A 14,864-nucleotide genomic window follows, 5' to 3' on the forward strand; every position below is an offset into this window, starting at 1 on the left:
CACTAAAAATGCACTCGGCACATAAGATCGAGCTTCCGCGGGAGGCGCGCGGTCAGGATGGCTTGAGCCTGAAATCAGATGTTTGGACGGCGGTTTCGGGGGAGAATTTCTGGCTCGAGACACAGTCAAGGCCCAGCTCTTTTTTTTTTATGATCTTTTGTAGAAGTGCGAATGGCGGCTGTACTGGTGGGGAGGGATAGCCCGATGTCCCTTAGATTGATTGATAGGCGATTATGGGCAGGCTTTTTATTATATTTAAAGAGACAGCGACGATAATTTTATAAGTCAGCGAAAACTCAAGAAGGCTGATGTTTTTCGTTATGACGTAGGTTGCGTACTTTAATTGTGTATTGATTGCGCCAGCGGTTCTTATGGATGAATAGAGCGCTTCGAATAAAACACTAGATATAAACATATAGGGGCAATGGGTTTGAACCTGAACAGAGGCTCAGTACAAACATGGCGCCTACAGTAATATAGAGAATGAGATACAGTCATCTGTGGCTGAAGAAAAACACGAAGATATATAAGACCACATTACGAGAAATTAATCGCCCCCGAACGCTATAAGAGAATCGATGATGTTTTAAAATATGGATATTCTCAGTTCGGCTCAAAGTCAATCACTCATTGAAGTCGTATTGCAGTGCAGATACGTTTAACGATGTTACTATTTATATCTCGAATTTGTATTCGTCCGATCGCAAAGACCACTGCAGATGTTTATCCAATTCAGCATACGTTTGTTTTGAAGCACATGAATGTTATTCTATAAATAAAACAATACTTTATGTTTTGTCACTTATATGCAGCGCATGAACTTTTTTATTCATAGCGAATGCAGCTAATATATATATATATAAGTGCTGTCAAATCGATTAATCGCTCCTTACATACAAGTTTGTGTATATAATAATATATATTTGTGTACACACACACATATATATATATAATGTACGTGTGTATATGTATTTATAAATGTGTGTGTGTATATATATATATATATATAGGCCTATACATATTCTATAAACAAACTTATGTCAATTAATCAATTTGACAGCAATCATATATTTGTATACACACACACACACACAAGGTGCAAATTTTTTTGAAATTAAGACAATTATTTTAAAACGCTTTTTACTATAATCATTTAAACATTTGAGAACAAAACACAAATTGTTCAGTTAGTTAAGGCTGATAGTAAAACTATTGTTATTTGTCTAAGTGTGCATGTTGGTAGGCCGTTTATAACGGCCATCAGTAAAACACTAAATGGCCCTAATGCAATAAATTTAATCAAAAGTTTTATCAAATTAATACAATTATGTGTTATACACCTACAGATAAGATCATATTCTATGCTTATAGTTGCATATTACTCATTTTCCACTATATAGGAAAGAGTGGCAGGTTTTAATGCCGTTTGGTAGTTCGTCCACATAAATGTTTCTCTTTGTTGTGGCAGTTTAGTGGTGCTGAAGATCAGCTTTATAGAATGCCCAAGCATTGTCCACGGCAACAGTAACTATGATGACATCCCCATCGGTGTCCATGGAGGATTACCAAGAGGCTGAACAGGTTTGTGTTGCCAAAGAGCTAGTATTAAACAGCCAATGAAACACTGTTTTTTTGTGTGAATGTGTTTAATTTACCTTTTAAAAGGAATAGTTCACCTAAAAATGAAAATTATCCCAAAATGTACTCACCCTGAAGCCATCCTAGGTGTATATGACTTTCTTCTTTCAGCCGAACACAATCAGATTTATATTAAATAATATCCTGGCTTTTACCAGCTTTGTAATGGCATTGAAAAAAAGTGCTTGATTTTTTTAAGCTCCAAAAAGCGCATCCATCCATCATAAAAGTAATCCATACGACTCCAGTGGGTTAATAAATGTTCTAAAAATTCAGAAGGCCTTTATTAACCCACTGGAGTCGTATGGATTACTTTTTTGGATTCATTTTATGGATTACAACGGGATATCTCCAGTTGTCACTGGTGTCGTTTGAACCTTTCTGGATCCGCCATCAAATTGATAAGTTTAATTATATCAAGTGCTGCGAGAAAAGGCTATAAATCTCCACCTCCAACATCCTCACACGCAACATAGCCTACTAGCCGAGACTCCTTCTTTATGTGTACAGATGTGACGTAATGACGCAAAGACATGCTCGAATTTCCTGTGGAAATCCACCAGTACCACTGGAATTAAAAACATTATTACAAGCTTCCCGTTTTGAATCGAGCTAAGGCAAGCAGATAGTTTTGAACACTGGCCGGTTATGTACTTGCTCAAAAATTTATTTTGGATAATTTTTAACCCAAAAAAGCTACGGACTGCAGCTTTAATAAAACTCTTATTGTATTCGGCTGAAAGAGATAAGTCATATACACCTAGAATGGCTTGAGGGTGAGTCAATTATGGGATAATTGTAATTTTTGGGTGAACTATTCCTTTAAATAAAGTGATAACCATCTTTATATTGCAATTAAAAAAAATCAATAAGCATTTTGTAAACATGCAAGCCTAACGTCTCACACTCTGAGATTGATGTCTTGTGAATTCTTGGAAGTCTGACCTCTGCGGTATCGGATGGAGAGATAGAGAGACTCGAGACTAACCCGAGATTTTCCAGCAGTCGTTAAATATTTTTAACATCTCCCCCTTTTCAATCAACACTATTGTTGCTCTCCATCACATGCACTCAATCATGTGGGCCTGTCCAACTATGATGTACAAAGAAAAAAAACTGTACAAATGAGAAAAGAAACCAACACTGTGGATAATATATTATAATTTTAATATATGAATGGATTATTGCATTATAATTATCCAAGATATCTGGATCAGTGTTATTTTAGTATCATTGAGATTCTATTATAGTTTTTGTTCATATTTTCCAAATTAATATTTTTCATTTTAGTTTTAGTGATTTAGTTGTTTTTGTCATTTTAAATAGTTATATATATATATATATATATATATATATATATATATATATATATATATATATATATATATATATGTTTTTTAGTTATTTTAGTACATCAAGAGAAATGTTGCCTTTACAAATAGTTCAATAAAATATTTTCTTTTATATTTTCCTTTATTTCAGTTCACTTTTATTTTATTTCAAGTAACAGAAATGTTTATGCTTTTAGTTACCTATAATAACCCTTATCTGGATATCTTGTATGTTAAGTCAAACAGTCACTCAAGGTAGTTTTCTATGTCCTCTATTTCTGCTAAACAGCCTGAAACTAATGTGAAAAACCATTCCGTTAAATCTGTGAAACCATTCTAAATCTGACAGACAAAGATAGAGTGGTCTGAGATTTGAGAGAGAAGCGCCTTTGTTAAAAACGAGTTTTTCTTACGTGATTTGAAACCCCATGTCGACCCTCGGGGTCTCGTCGGCTCTGGGGTCTGCTCTGTGACAGAGAGACTGTGTTTCTCAGAGAAGCCTGAGCCCACACACGGACGTTACCGCCCGCAGACATGCCAGCTGACATTGCTAACTTCCACATACCTCACACATTAATTCTCTATCCAAACCCCCCCTCCTCCTCTGTCCCATGCAGATGCAAGTGGGAGAACAGGCGGCGGGACAAGTGGAGGAGAGGTTGGAGGAAGAAGAGGAGGAGGAGGAGAGAGAGGAAGAGGAGAGCAGCTCGGCACCGTCTGAGCCACAATCTCCTATGGAGGTCTACAAGACGGCCATTTACAGGTAACTTCCTGTTTTTCTTGTGGTTTGTTTTTTAAAATTGCTCTTGGATATGTATTTGGGTTTAAAAGAGCGATGTGTTTGTTGACTGTCAGACACCCCTTGTTCCCCCTGTTGGCACTGCTCTTTGAGAAATGCGAGCAATCCACTCAGAGCTCGGAGTGCGTGACCTCTGCCAGTTTCGATGTGGATATCGAGAACTTTGTGCGAAACCAGGAGAAAGAAGGCAAGGCGTTCTTCAGCGAGGACCCCGATTTGGACAATCTGGTAAGATGCACCTTGGCATTAAACTGTAGTTCTGATCAATTATTTAAGCAGGTTTTTAAAATATTTACACTCGTTCAAAAGTTCGGGGTCAGTAAGATGGGTTTGAGAGAAGTCTCTGATGCTCACCAAGGCTGCATTTATTTTTATTTTTTTTCACAAATACAAGTAAAATCAGTAATATTGTGTATCAGTATTATTTCAATATAATATAACTGTTTTTTATTTAGAGTACAGTAAATACTGTACAGAGTACATTTTTACAGTAAATTGTGGGGGGGGGGGAATTCTCTGATAAAATTCAAAAGAACAGCATTTATATGAAATTTACTGTCACTTTTGATAAATTGAATGCATCCTTGCTGAATGAAAGTATTAATTTCTTAAATGAAACATACTGACCCACTTTTCAATGGTAGTGTATATTTAGGGATACATGGTATATCAGTTATTGCGCAATATTAATAATTTTGTTTATTAATCGATAGCATTCAGTATTGGATATTTAAGCATGCATGTTTATTTCCACTATTTCTACACATTGATTACTTTTGCCGTCTACTAACACTCACGTTAAGTTAATATTTCAAAACGTTGTGAATTTAATAATAATAAAATAATTACTGGCTTAATGAAAACATTATTATTAATATTTGTGCTAAGTGAATCATTTTCACACACTCATTAGAGTCCATTGGGATCCACATTGGTGAAGAAATGAAAATAGAGCCATTATTTAAACGCTTGTTAAATGTACTGTACGTTTTCACTGGGCTCAGATGGTGAAGGCCATCCAGGTGTTACGGATTCACCTGCTGGAGCTGGAGAAGGTAAATGACCTGTGTAAAGATTTCTGCAGCCGCTACATCGCCTGCCTCAAGACCAAGATGAACAGTGAGACTCTGCTCAGCGGAGAGCCAGGAAGTCCCTACTCCCCAACACAGACACAGGTACATTCAGAGACACTGTAGAAATCTTGTCTCCATCTTCGCTCAGAAAATAACCGTTGTGCACATGTTCTCCTCACAGCCGCTGAGCTCGTTCACTGGAGCCATGAGTTCACAAGGTATTGTAGTACCAGCGTCGGCTTTACAACAGGGCAACGTTACTGTCACAACTGTAAACCCCACACAGGTTGTAACAGGTTTGTTGATTGTTTTACTCTGCCGTGTTTCTTTCTTAGTCTGATTTCTTCCTAGGTTTCACATTTGCCAGGTCAAAATTTTTACGCACTGAAGATCCCATTACATTATGGAAGTAAAACAGGTTGCAAACAGCGTTTATGTTCACTTCAATGATGAATACAGTGCAACTAATAGCTTAAATGTAATAAGCTCTCTTGTATTGGGGTAGAGGAAGTAATGTAGTGTGATTGCAAAACTGAATTTTCAGCAGCCATAGCGCCGCTGGTTCCGGAAGTATTTTTTCCATTCATTTCTCCCATAGGTTTTTTTTTTTCATTAAAGCATTATAAGCCATGAACAAAGCCAATCAGCTACGAGGTGAATCATTACATTAAAAACTTTGAAACAAAAACGTTTTTGAAAATCAGACAAAAATACAAAGGTACAAGACACTGTACTTAAAGTCTTTAGTGAGGGAAAGAACTACAATCCCATAAAGCATTGCAAACAGCATAATCAAATTAAAAAAGAATGGAGATATATAAAACTATGCATTTAAAAATGTTGATATTTATTTAGTTTATTGTAATATATATATATATATATATATATATATATATATACACACATACATATACATATATATACATATATATATATATATATATATATATATATACATATTTACAAGTACTTCAGTATTTGAGAGGCATTCGTAGTGCTTCATGGTAGAGGGCGGAGCTAAAGAGCTTTTTGCTTGTTTCAACTCTGATTAGTGGAATTTTCTGTACAGCATATGGGTAATGTAGCTTTTCACCACAAATTTCACTGTTAAACACGATTATTTTAAAACTAAGTTGAAATAATTCTGGCTGACGGCTTCAACGGAAGCAAATGCCATCGATTATTACCCTTGTAGCTCACAGTAGGTCGGTCTTTAAAGGTTTATAAGTTATAGTTAAAAATAAATTTGCCTATGGATAAAATGAATGGGTTTTTTTACCACCGGAACCAGACTGTTGCAATCTATTACTCCAGTCTTCAGTGTCACATGATCCTTCAGAAATCATTCTGATATGCTGATTTTCCGCTCAACAGACATTTCTTATTAATATCAGTGTTGAAAACAGTTGTGCTGCTAAATATTTTTGTGGAAATCGTGATACCTTTTTTCTGGATTATTTGATGAATAATTGTTTTGTAATAGCCTAAATGGATTTTTACTACCAGTTTTGATCAATTTAATATGTCCTTGCTGAATAAAAGAATTGATTTATTTCTGAAAAAAATAAACTATTTGGGAACTTTATTTTACAGTGCACTATGCACAGTGTAGTTACTATAGTAATTACTATAAATTATGCATAATTACATGCAACTAACCCTAAACCATGCCCTAATCTAACCCTATAAGAAGTACATGTAGTTAATTATTATTACTCAGTACTTAAATGTATAATTACACTGTAACACGGAAACCTTAAAATAAAGTGTAACCAACTATTCTTACTGAGCCTAAACCTTTCAATGCTAATGTATATTAAACACTTTGTATCTTTGTAAATAATTTAATTGCTTAAATGTTTTATTCCATTAAAAAAAAAAAAAAAAATATTTCGTGGTATATTGACTCTGTGAGCGTGTGTTTGTTCTGTCCAGGTGGTACAGTATATCAGCCCGTTACAGTTGTTACTCCACAGGGACAGGTGGTCACGCAGACTCTGTCACCTGGAACAATACGCATCCAGAACTCACAGGTGAGAGGTCGTCACCAAACACACTCATGTCATGCAGTTTATTCCAGTATTAAGAGTTTCTTTGATTGGCTCAAGATGTGCTGATCCAACTATTTAACAGCACAGCTTCATAATCTATTATATTATGGATGGCATTAGCACACATGCACACACTCTTGACAGCTGAGTTGGTTTGCCCACAGCTTCAGTTGCAGCTGAACCAGGATCTGAGCTTTTTCAGTCAGGAGGACAGCTCGTCTAAGGCCAAGAGAGGCATCCTGCCCAAACACGCCACCAACGTCATGCGTTCTTGGCTCTTCCAGCACATCGGTGTAAGTCAGATTCTTCTGTCCTTCAGTTTTATAGTGTTGGGCCAGTCTAATTGCCTATTCACAGAAAGAGTGATCGATCACAGATGATTTTTCACTATTCACACAGTCATCAAATCCTCTTTTTTTTTTTAAAACCCTGCAGTATCAAGACAATCATTCACAATCTGATCTAGCAGTAAAATCAAGTGCCTGACCCTAAACCTTTGAACGCTTGTGTGTATTAAACACTATTAGAGCTGAATGATTAATCGTTAAATCGTGGGTTGGTAGTGGCACAGTGGATAAGACACATGCCTTTGGTGTGAGAGACCCGGGTTCGAATCCACTGTGAGACACCAATGTGTCCCTGAGCAAGACACTTAACCCCTAGTTGCTCCAGAGGCGTGCGACCTCTGACATATATAGCAATTGTAAGTCGCTTTGGATAAAAAGCGTCAGCTAAATGAATAAATGTAAATGTTAAAAGGCCGCGATCTCCATTAAAACACCCATGCAAACATATTCCTAAATGACAGCGATTCGTCTATAGTCTATTAAACCTTTTACAAGTATGTTCACAGCGGAACATTCAAATATGCTTTGGTACTGCCGCTGATCCAGAGAGAGCAGTTGTATAAAAGTATAAAACCTCTTCACAAACAGTCTTTTTAACCACAGAGTATTATTATTTCTGTATTACGGTACTGGGATAAAAGTTTAGAGTTCAGATGTAAACATGACAGCGATCAAAATAGAGTAAATCACCATTTGAAAATAACTTGACACTTTAATAAAGATTGTATCATTACATGGTGCTTACACCAGTAGGTGGCGGCAAGTGACTGTTAAGAATATATTTGTCATTGAATAATTCTTTCAAGAGATTCGCTCAAAAACGCAGATTCATCCAGTAATGAAACAAGTGAAGTCTTTATGAACGAGTCATTGAATCATTCATTCAAACCATTTAAAATAATTAAGTCAAATTAATACAAAAAAAAATGTAATAGACTGTTTTGTTTAGTTGTCTATTCAGAATTGTGAGAGAATCTATATTCTAAACAAGAAAATCGTGATTCTCAATTTATCCAGACTCGTGCTGATTTTTTTAATGTAAAAACTTTTGTTCTTTATGAATAATTAAATTATTTTAACTTCATAATCTTTTTTATTTAATTTGTTAATATAGCTGAACACAAATTTTAATTGTTGTGCTGTTCACTGAATCTGCCTATATATATAATGAAAACTTCACATTATCAGACCACAGAGCAGCTCAAGCTGAGAAAAAACATTCTGACTGCTTGAAGTTGATTTTGTTTGTAAGAACTGCAGTGAGCTTTTTATAAATGTATAGATGAATTAAGTGAGCCGGTAGGTGTGGATGACTGGCTCGTGAAGCAGACACACACGTACATTCACACTCTCACAAATGTCAGCTGCTCATATGACTGAGCTTCTGGAGACGCTGCACTGATCACTGAAGAGCCTGGCGGGCAGCTTTTCTGTCAGGCTTCTGTTTAGATGGGCGGCCCACAGAGAGACATTGTTCAGATGAAGTGGAGAAAGAGAAAGTTAACATTTAAAGAGTGTAAAAATACAGACACTATCCAATAGAGAAAAGGTGCAAGACCATTTTATTTCTGTCCCTCCCAGCACCCATATCCTACAGAAGATGAGAAGAAACAGATTGCCCTGCAGACCAACCTCACACTGCTGCAGGTTAACAACTGGTGAGTTATCACACTGTATACATATGTAGGGTCAGGTTAGTTATCTGGGTCTCCTCTGATTGGCTCAATGTCTCCAGGTTTATTAACGCTCGACGACGGATCCTTCAGCCTATGCTGGACGCCAGCTCCTCAGACACACCCAAGAGCAAAAAGAAGACGCCCCAGACACGACCCCTACAACGCTTCTGGCCCAACTCCCTCGCCTCCTCTGTTACCCAGCAACAGGTCACCATGGAAGACGGTACGGCGCTTTAGACATCATAGATTAAAACTGCACAGAGTATTACTTAGTTTAAGGGCGCAGGGGTACATTTTAAGTTGTAAGAGGGGTGATTTCTTTTGTACAACTCACACCGTTAAAGGGTTAATTCATAAAAGAATAGAAATGCTGTCATCATTTACTCACCCTCATGTCGTTCCAAACCCAAGACTTTCGTTCATCTTCAGAACACAAATAAATATATATTAATGGAATCTGAGAGATTTCTGTCCCTCCATGGACAGTCTACGCAACTACCACTTTGATGCTTTAAAAAGAGATCGTAAAACTAATCCATATGAATCAAGCGGTTTAGTCCGAATTTTCTAAGAGACTCGATCGCTTTATATGATGAACAGATTGAATTTAGGCTTTTATTCACATATAAACAGTCATCTATGCACACATCAGTTGTGGTAAATGGAAGATCAAGCATGTTCGCTTTATGTGTGAGAACCAATAAGGTTAATTCTCGTGTTACGCAGCACGTTTGAGCTTCAGCAAGAGCCAATGAGGTTAATTCTCGTGTTACGCAGCACGTTTGAGCTTCAGCAAGAGCCAATGAGGTTAATTCTCGTGTTACGCAGCACGTTTGAGCTTCAGCAAGAACCAATGAGATTCATTCTCGTGTTAAGCAGCTCGTTTGAGCTTCAGCAAGAACCAATGAGGTTCATTCTCGTGTTAGGCAGCACGTTTGAGCTTCAGCAAGAGCCAATGAGGTTAATTCTCGTGTTACGCAGCACGTTTGAGCTTCAGCAAGAGCCAATGAGGTTCATTCTCGTGTTACGCAGCACGTTTGAGCTTCAGCAAGAGCCAATGAGGTTAATTCTCGTGTTACGCAGCACGTTTGAGCTTCAGCAAGAGCCAATGAGGTTCATTCTCGTGTTACGCAGCACAATTGAGCTTCAGCAAGAACCAATGAGGTTAATTCTCGTGTTACGCAGCGCGTTTGAGCTTCAGCAAGAGCCAATGAGGTTAATTCTCGTGTTACGCAGTACGTTTGAGCTTCAGCAAGAGCCAATGAGGTTAATTCTCGTGTTACGCAGCACGTTTGAGCTTCAGCAAGAGCCAATGAGGTTAATTCTCGTGTTACGCTGCACGTTTGAGCTTCAGCAAGAGCCAATGAGGTTCATTCTCGTGTTACGCAGCACGTTTGAGCTTCAGCAAGAGCCAATGAGGTTCATTCTCGTGTTACGCAGCACGTTTGAGCTTCAGCAAGAGCCAATGAGGTTCATTCTCGTGTTACGCAGCACGTTTGAGCTTCAGCAAGAGCCAATGAGGTTCATTCTCGTGTTACGCAGCACGTTTGAGCTTCAGCAAGAGCCAATGAGGTTCATTCTCGTGTTACGCAGCACGTTTGAGCTTCAGCAAGAACCAATGAGGTTCATTCTCGTGTTACGCAGCACGTTTGAGCTTCAGCAAGAGCCAATGAGGTTCATTCTCGTGTTACGCAGCACGTTTGAGCTTCAGCAAGAGCCAATGAGGTTAATTCTCGTGTTACGCAGCACGTTTGAGCTTCAGCAAGAACCAATGAGATTCATTCTCGTGTTACGCAGCTCGTTTGAGCTTCAGCAAGAGCCAATGAGGTTCATTCTCGTGTTACGCAGCACGTTTGAGCTTCAGCAAGAGCCAATGAGGTTCATTCTCGTGTTACGCAGCACGTTTGAGCTTCAGCAAGAGCCAATGAGGTTCATTCTCGTGTTACGCAGCACGTTTGAGCTTCAGCAAGAGCCAATGAGGTTCATTCTCGTGTTACGCAGCACGTTTGAGCTTCAGCAAGAGCCAATGAGGTTCATTCTCGTGTTACGCAGCACGTTTGAGCTTCAGCAAGAGCCAATGAGGTTCATTCTCGTGTTACGCAGCACGTTTGAGCTTCAGCAAGAGCCAATGAGGTTCATTCTCATGTTACGCAGCACGTTTGAGCTTCAGCAAGAACCAATGAGGTTCATTCTCGTGTTACGCAGCACGTTTGAGCTTCAGCAAGAACCAATGAGATTCATTCTCGTGTTACGCAGCACGTTTCGGATTCTGCAAGAACCAATGAGGTTTGTTTATATGTGAATATACGGTATATATATGAATGATATGGTTGTCATTCTCAGGTACCACAGTTACAGTCGGTGTGGGTGAGGACGGACTACAGACGCTGTCGTCAGATGGAGCTACGCTGGCCATGCAGCAGGTCATGATGGGAGGTCACAGCGAGGATGATGATGATGAAGACGACGAAGAGGACGAGGACAATGATCCTTCTCACTCCGACATGACCAGGCTGGGCCTGGAGACCAGCGACTCGCTGTAGTAGGACTGAAACACACACGCACACACTCTCACAGTAACGTATATAGTATATAGAGAGAGATGTTTAAGGAGCATTAGAGCACTAAGAGACATTCACACAAACACCTCGGCTGGCGTGTTGAAGGTCACAGCGCACATCCTCAAGCTGTCAAACAGCTTGTTTGGAGTACAGAGAAAAGGGCTTAAAGCCACATACACCGAAACAACCCACACACACACACGCAGGTAAAAAGCCAAGACAAAAGCACAAGTCTCTCTCACGGCGGAACACACAAATCATTTTCGACACAGTAAGCCGAGTGCACTTTTTGTATGATACTGTAAATTTAAAGAAAGTGTCTAAAGCACATTTTGAAAGAGCTAAAAAGAAGGAATTAAAAAAATAGTGATGCTGGATGATTCGGTTTTACTTATCCTCATGGTCTCAGATACTGTGACAATGAGATTTCGTCTCTTGCATGCCTGTGTTTGCTTTAATCAGGCACCAGGAAAAAGAAGGAACTATTTTTATAGTACACTGTCACAATTGATCGGTGCCAATTTGTTTGTTTTTTGCCATTTGTTTGTTTTGCTCTGGTTTGCTATGTTTTGTAAGGAGTATTTATGTATGAAAAAGACAAAAAAAAAACACTTTTAACGTGCAGGAGGTTTGTCAGAACTACTTAGTACAAAGAATGGATTATACTGTACGCTGAAGGCATAAACTCTGAAGCCTTACATTTTTACATTTCTAATGCCGCAATGTGAGACGGTCTCTGATGTCACTTCCTGTGCAATCGACATGGCTACCGTGTCCAAAAATGATATTTTGCAAGGTCGTGATTATTGTTTGCGACATTCAATGCCTGTAATTGTTGTATGAGAAGGAAATGTTATTTCTTTTTAATGATTATATTAACCGAAGTTGAACAGAGAAGGATGTCAACAAGACTTTGTATTTATGTATATTTTTCAGCAAAGGGACGCATCCTTGATGTTAAACCCCTTCAGCTCAAACATTTATGACTGATTTCTTTTTTTTATTCCACGTTAACATGGACAGTTTTCACAGGAAAACATGTTTTTCACCGTAACAAAGTGGATAAAACAAATGTTTTCAATATTTAAGGATTGATTGCATGTGTTTTCATTTATTATTGTAAAGAAACATACAATATTATTTTTTAGAAACATACCGTATGCTCACAAATAGAAAACAAATCTATCAGTGTAAACTCCATGAGATTGGTACAGTTGAGCTTTTAGTAAAACCTTAATGGTATATTTCAATACAATAGAAGCTGATATAAAATTTGGATTATGGACATGTTTGTCCCAGGTTCTTCTTTTCACAGCTGTCACTTAATTGGGCTCATATATCCTGTTTTATAGTTATTTCGCGTATTCAGTATGTGCTTTAGGCTGTCAGTACTGAGCGGCTTTTCATTTCCAGCATTAGTCTTGTGATGCCATCAGTCAGATGACTAACCCAGAAGGAGAAAGTCAACTTCGTTAGCTTAGCATGAGGAGGTTTAAACGCTGGACTTTTTCTCTTTTCTCTCTCTCTCTCTCTCTCTCTCTCACACACACAGATTTGCCTTTCAGACTCTTCATTTTTGTAATAAAGAACACTGTACCTGAAGGACACTGTTGCGTGTGAGTTGATTTGTTTGTGCATCCTGTAGTATGACATCAGAGGTCATGAGCCACATTCATGTCAGGGCCGAGAGAGAGTATTTTTAGTGTAACCTTCACTGAGTCTGCAGTGTAAACAAATAAATCATTTGGCTTGGGGTGAAATTATAATGTAGTTCACAGAAAGTTGTTTATTTATTGTTATTATTATTATTTTTGGTCCATTTCTTATCGGATTTGTCACTCTGGTTTAGCATTTACTCATTTTGCAACACTTTTTGTACATTTTGAATTGTGGAAGGGAAGAATGTAGAGATTTGAAAGAGCAGAATAGAGACTTGGGGTATGTTTACACAACAACAATGTACTAAAATCGGAAAAGTTTTTCCTTTTGCATTTTTTGCGTACAGACGACAATGTTGTCAAAATGACCCCAGTTCATACGGATCCGTATGAAAATGACTGAAAAACGCTGTATTATTCATGTCAGGCCAGTAGTTGGCGATGTCACTTTGTAAAGAGAAACTATGCTTCTGTAGACTAAACACATAATACGTGTCAATGTCAAATGTCATGTCAAAACTTACACTTTGAAACCCATTTTCAAAAGTGAGCATTTTCAGGCTCCCAAAACGCCATTGACGAGTAAATGAACGGCCAAAACGCAAAGGTTTTCCATTTTTAGTTGAAAACAGTGTTGTGTAAACGGCCCCTTAAGAACATCATTTTAATACAGTAAATATCTTCATAACATTAATAATTTTAATGAGAATGGTAAATGCATCACATGTTAAGCGTGTACATTTGGCCTTACATACAAAAATATCTGCACTAAAACGTTTTGACATGCATGGATAAATAAATGATAAAATAAATTATAAATATAATGTGGACCCAAATAAACAAAACAAAAGTACAATAAATAGCATTTTACGAATAAAGTGTTTAAACTCTTACTTAAAAATGTGTATTTTACTGTATTTTCGTTCTGGTCAGTAGAATCAAACCAACATGGCTTATGAAGGGGGATCATTTCGAGTCATATATATATATATATATATATATATATATATATATATATATATATATATATATATATATATATATATAAAATTTTTTACAGTATATATATTTTTTTACAATATATATATACACTCACCTAAAGGATTATTAGGAACACCTGTTCAATTTCTCATTAATGCAATTATCTAATCAACCAATCACATGGCAGTTTCTTCAATGCATTTAGGGGTGTGGTCCTGGTCAAGACAATCTCCTGAACTCCAAACTGAATGTCAGAATGGGAAAGAAAGGTGATTTAAGCAATTTTGAGCGTGGCATGGTTGGTGGTGCCAGACGGGCCGGTCTGAGTATTTCACAATCTGCTCAGTTACTGGGATTTTCACGCACAACCATTTCTAGGGTTTACAAAGAATGGTGTGAAAAGGGAAAAACATCCAGTATGCAGCAGTCCTGTGGGCGAAAATGCCTTGTTGATGCTAGAGGTCAGAGGAGAATGGGCCGACTGATTCAAGCTGATAGAAGAGCAACTTTGACTGAAATAACCACTCGTTACAACCGAGGTATGCAGCAAAGCATTTGTGAAGCCACAACACGCACAACCTTGAGGCGGATGGGCTACAACAGCAGAAGACCCCACCGGGTACCACTCATCTCCACTACAAATAGGAAAAAGAGGCTACAATTTGCACGAGCTCACCAAAATTGGACAGTTGAAGACTGGAAAAATGTTGCCTGGTCTGATGAGTCTCGATTTCTGTTGAGACATTCAG

The 14,864-nt window shown here is 37.9% G+C and overlaps 1 protein-coding gene across 1 annotated transcript; it reads left to right on the forward strand.

Annotated features, from left to right (window-relative positions):
- The first annotated feature begins 1,091 nt into the window (after positions 1-1,091).
- pknox1.2 (pbx/knotted 1 homeobox 1.2) lies at positions 1,092-13,083 on the forward strand. Its single transcript, XM_082163698.1, has 10 exons — positions 1,092-1,581; positions 3,587-3,732; positions 3,825-3,996; positions 4,773-4,943; positions 5,023-5,137; positions 6,777-6,874; positions 7,057-7,185; positions 8,821-8,897; positions 8,975-9,138; positions 11,259-13,083. The coding sequence occupies exons 1-10, from the start codon at positions 1,531-1,533 to the stop codon at positions 11,456-11,458; spliced, it is 1,323 nt and encodes a 440-aa protein (XP_082019824.1). The 5' UTR covers positions 1,092-1,530; the 3' UTR covers positions 11,459-13,083.
- The last annotated feature ends 1,781 nt before the right edge of the window (positions 13,084-14,864 follow it).

This window comes from Leuciscus leuciscus, assembly GCF_965113295.1.
Source record: "Leuciscus leuciscus genome assembly, chromosome: 3".
NCBI lineage: Eukaryota > Metazoa > Chordata > Actinopteri > Cypriniformes > Leuciscidae > Leuciscus > Leuciscus leuciscus.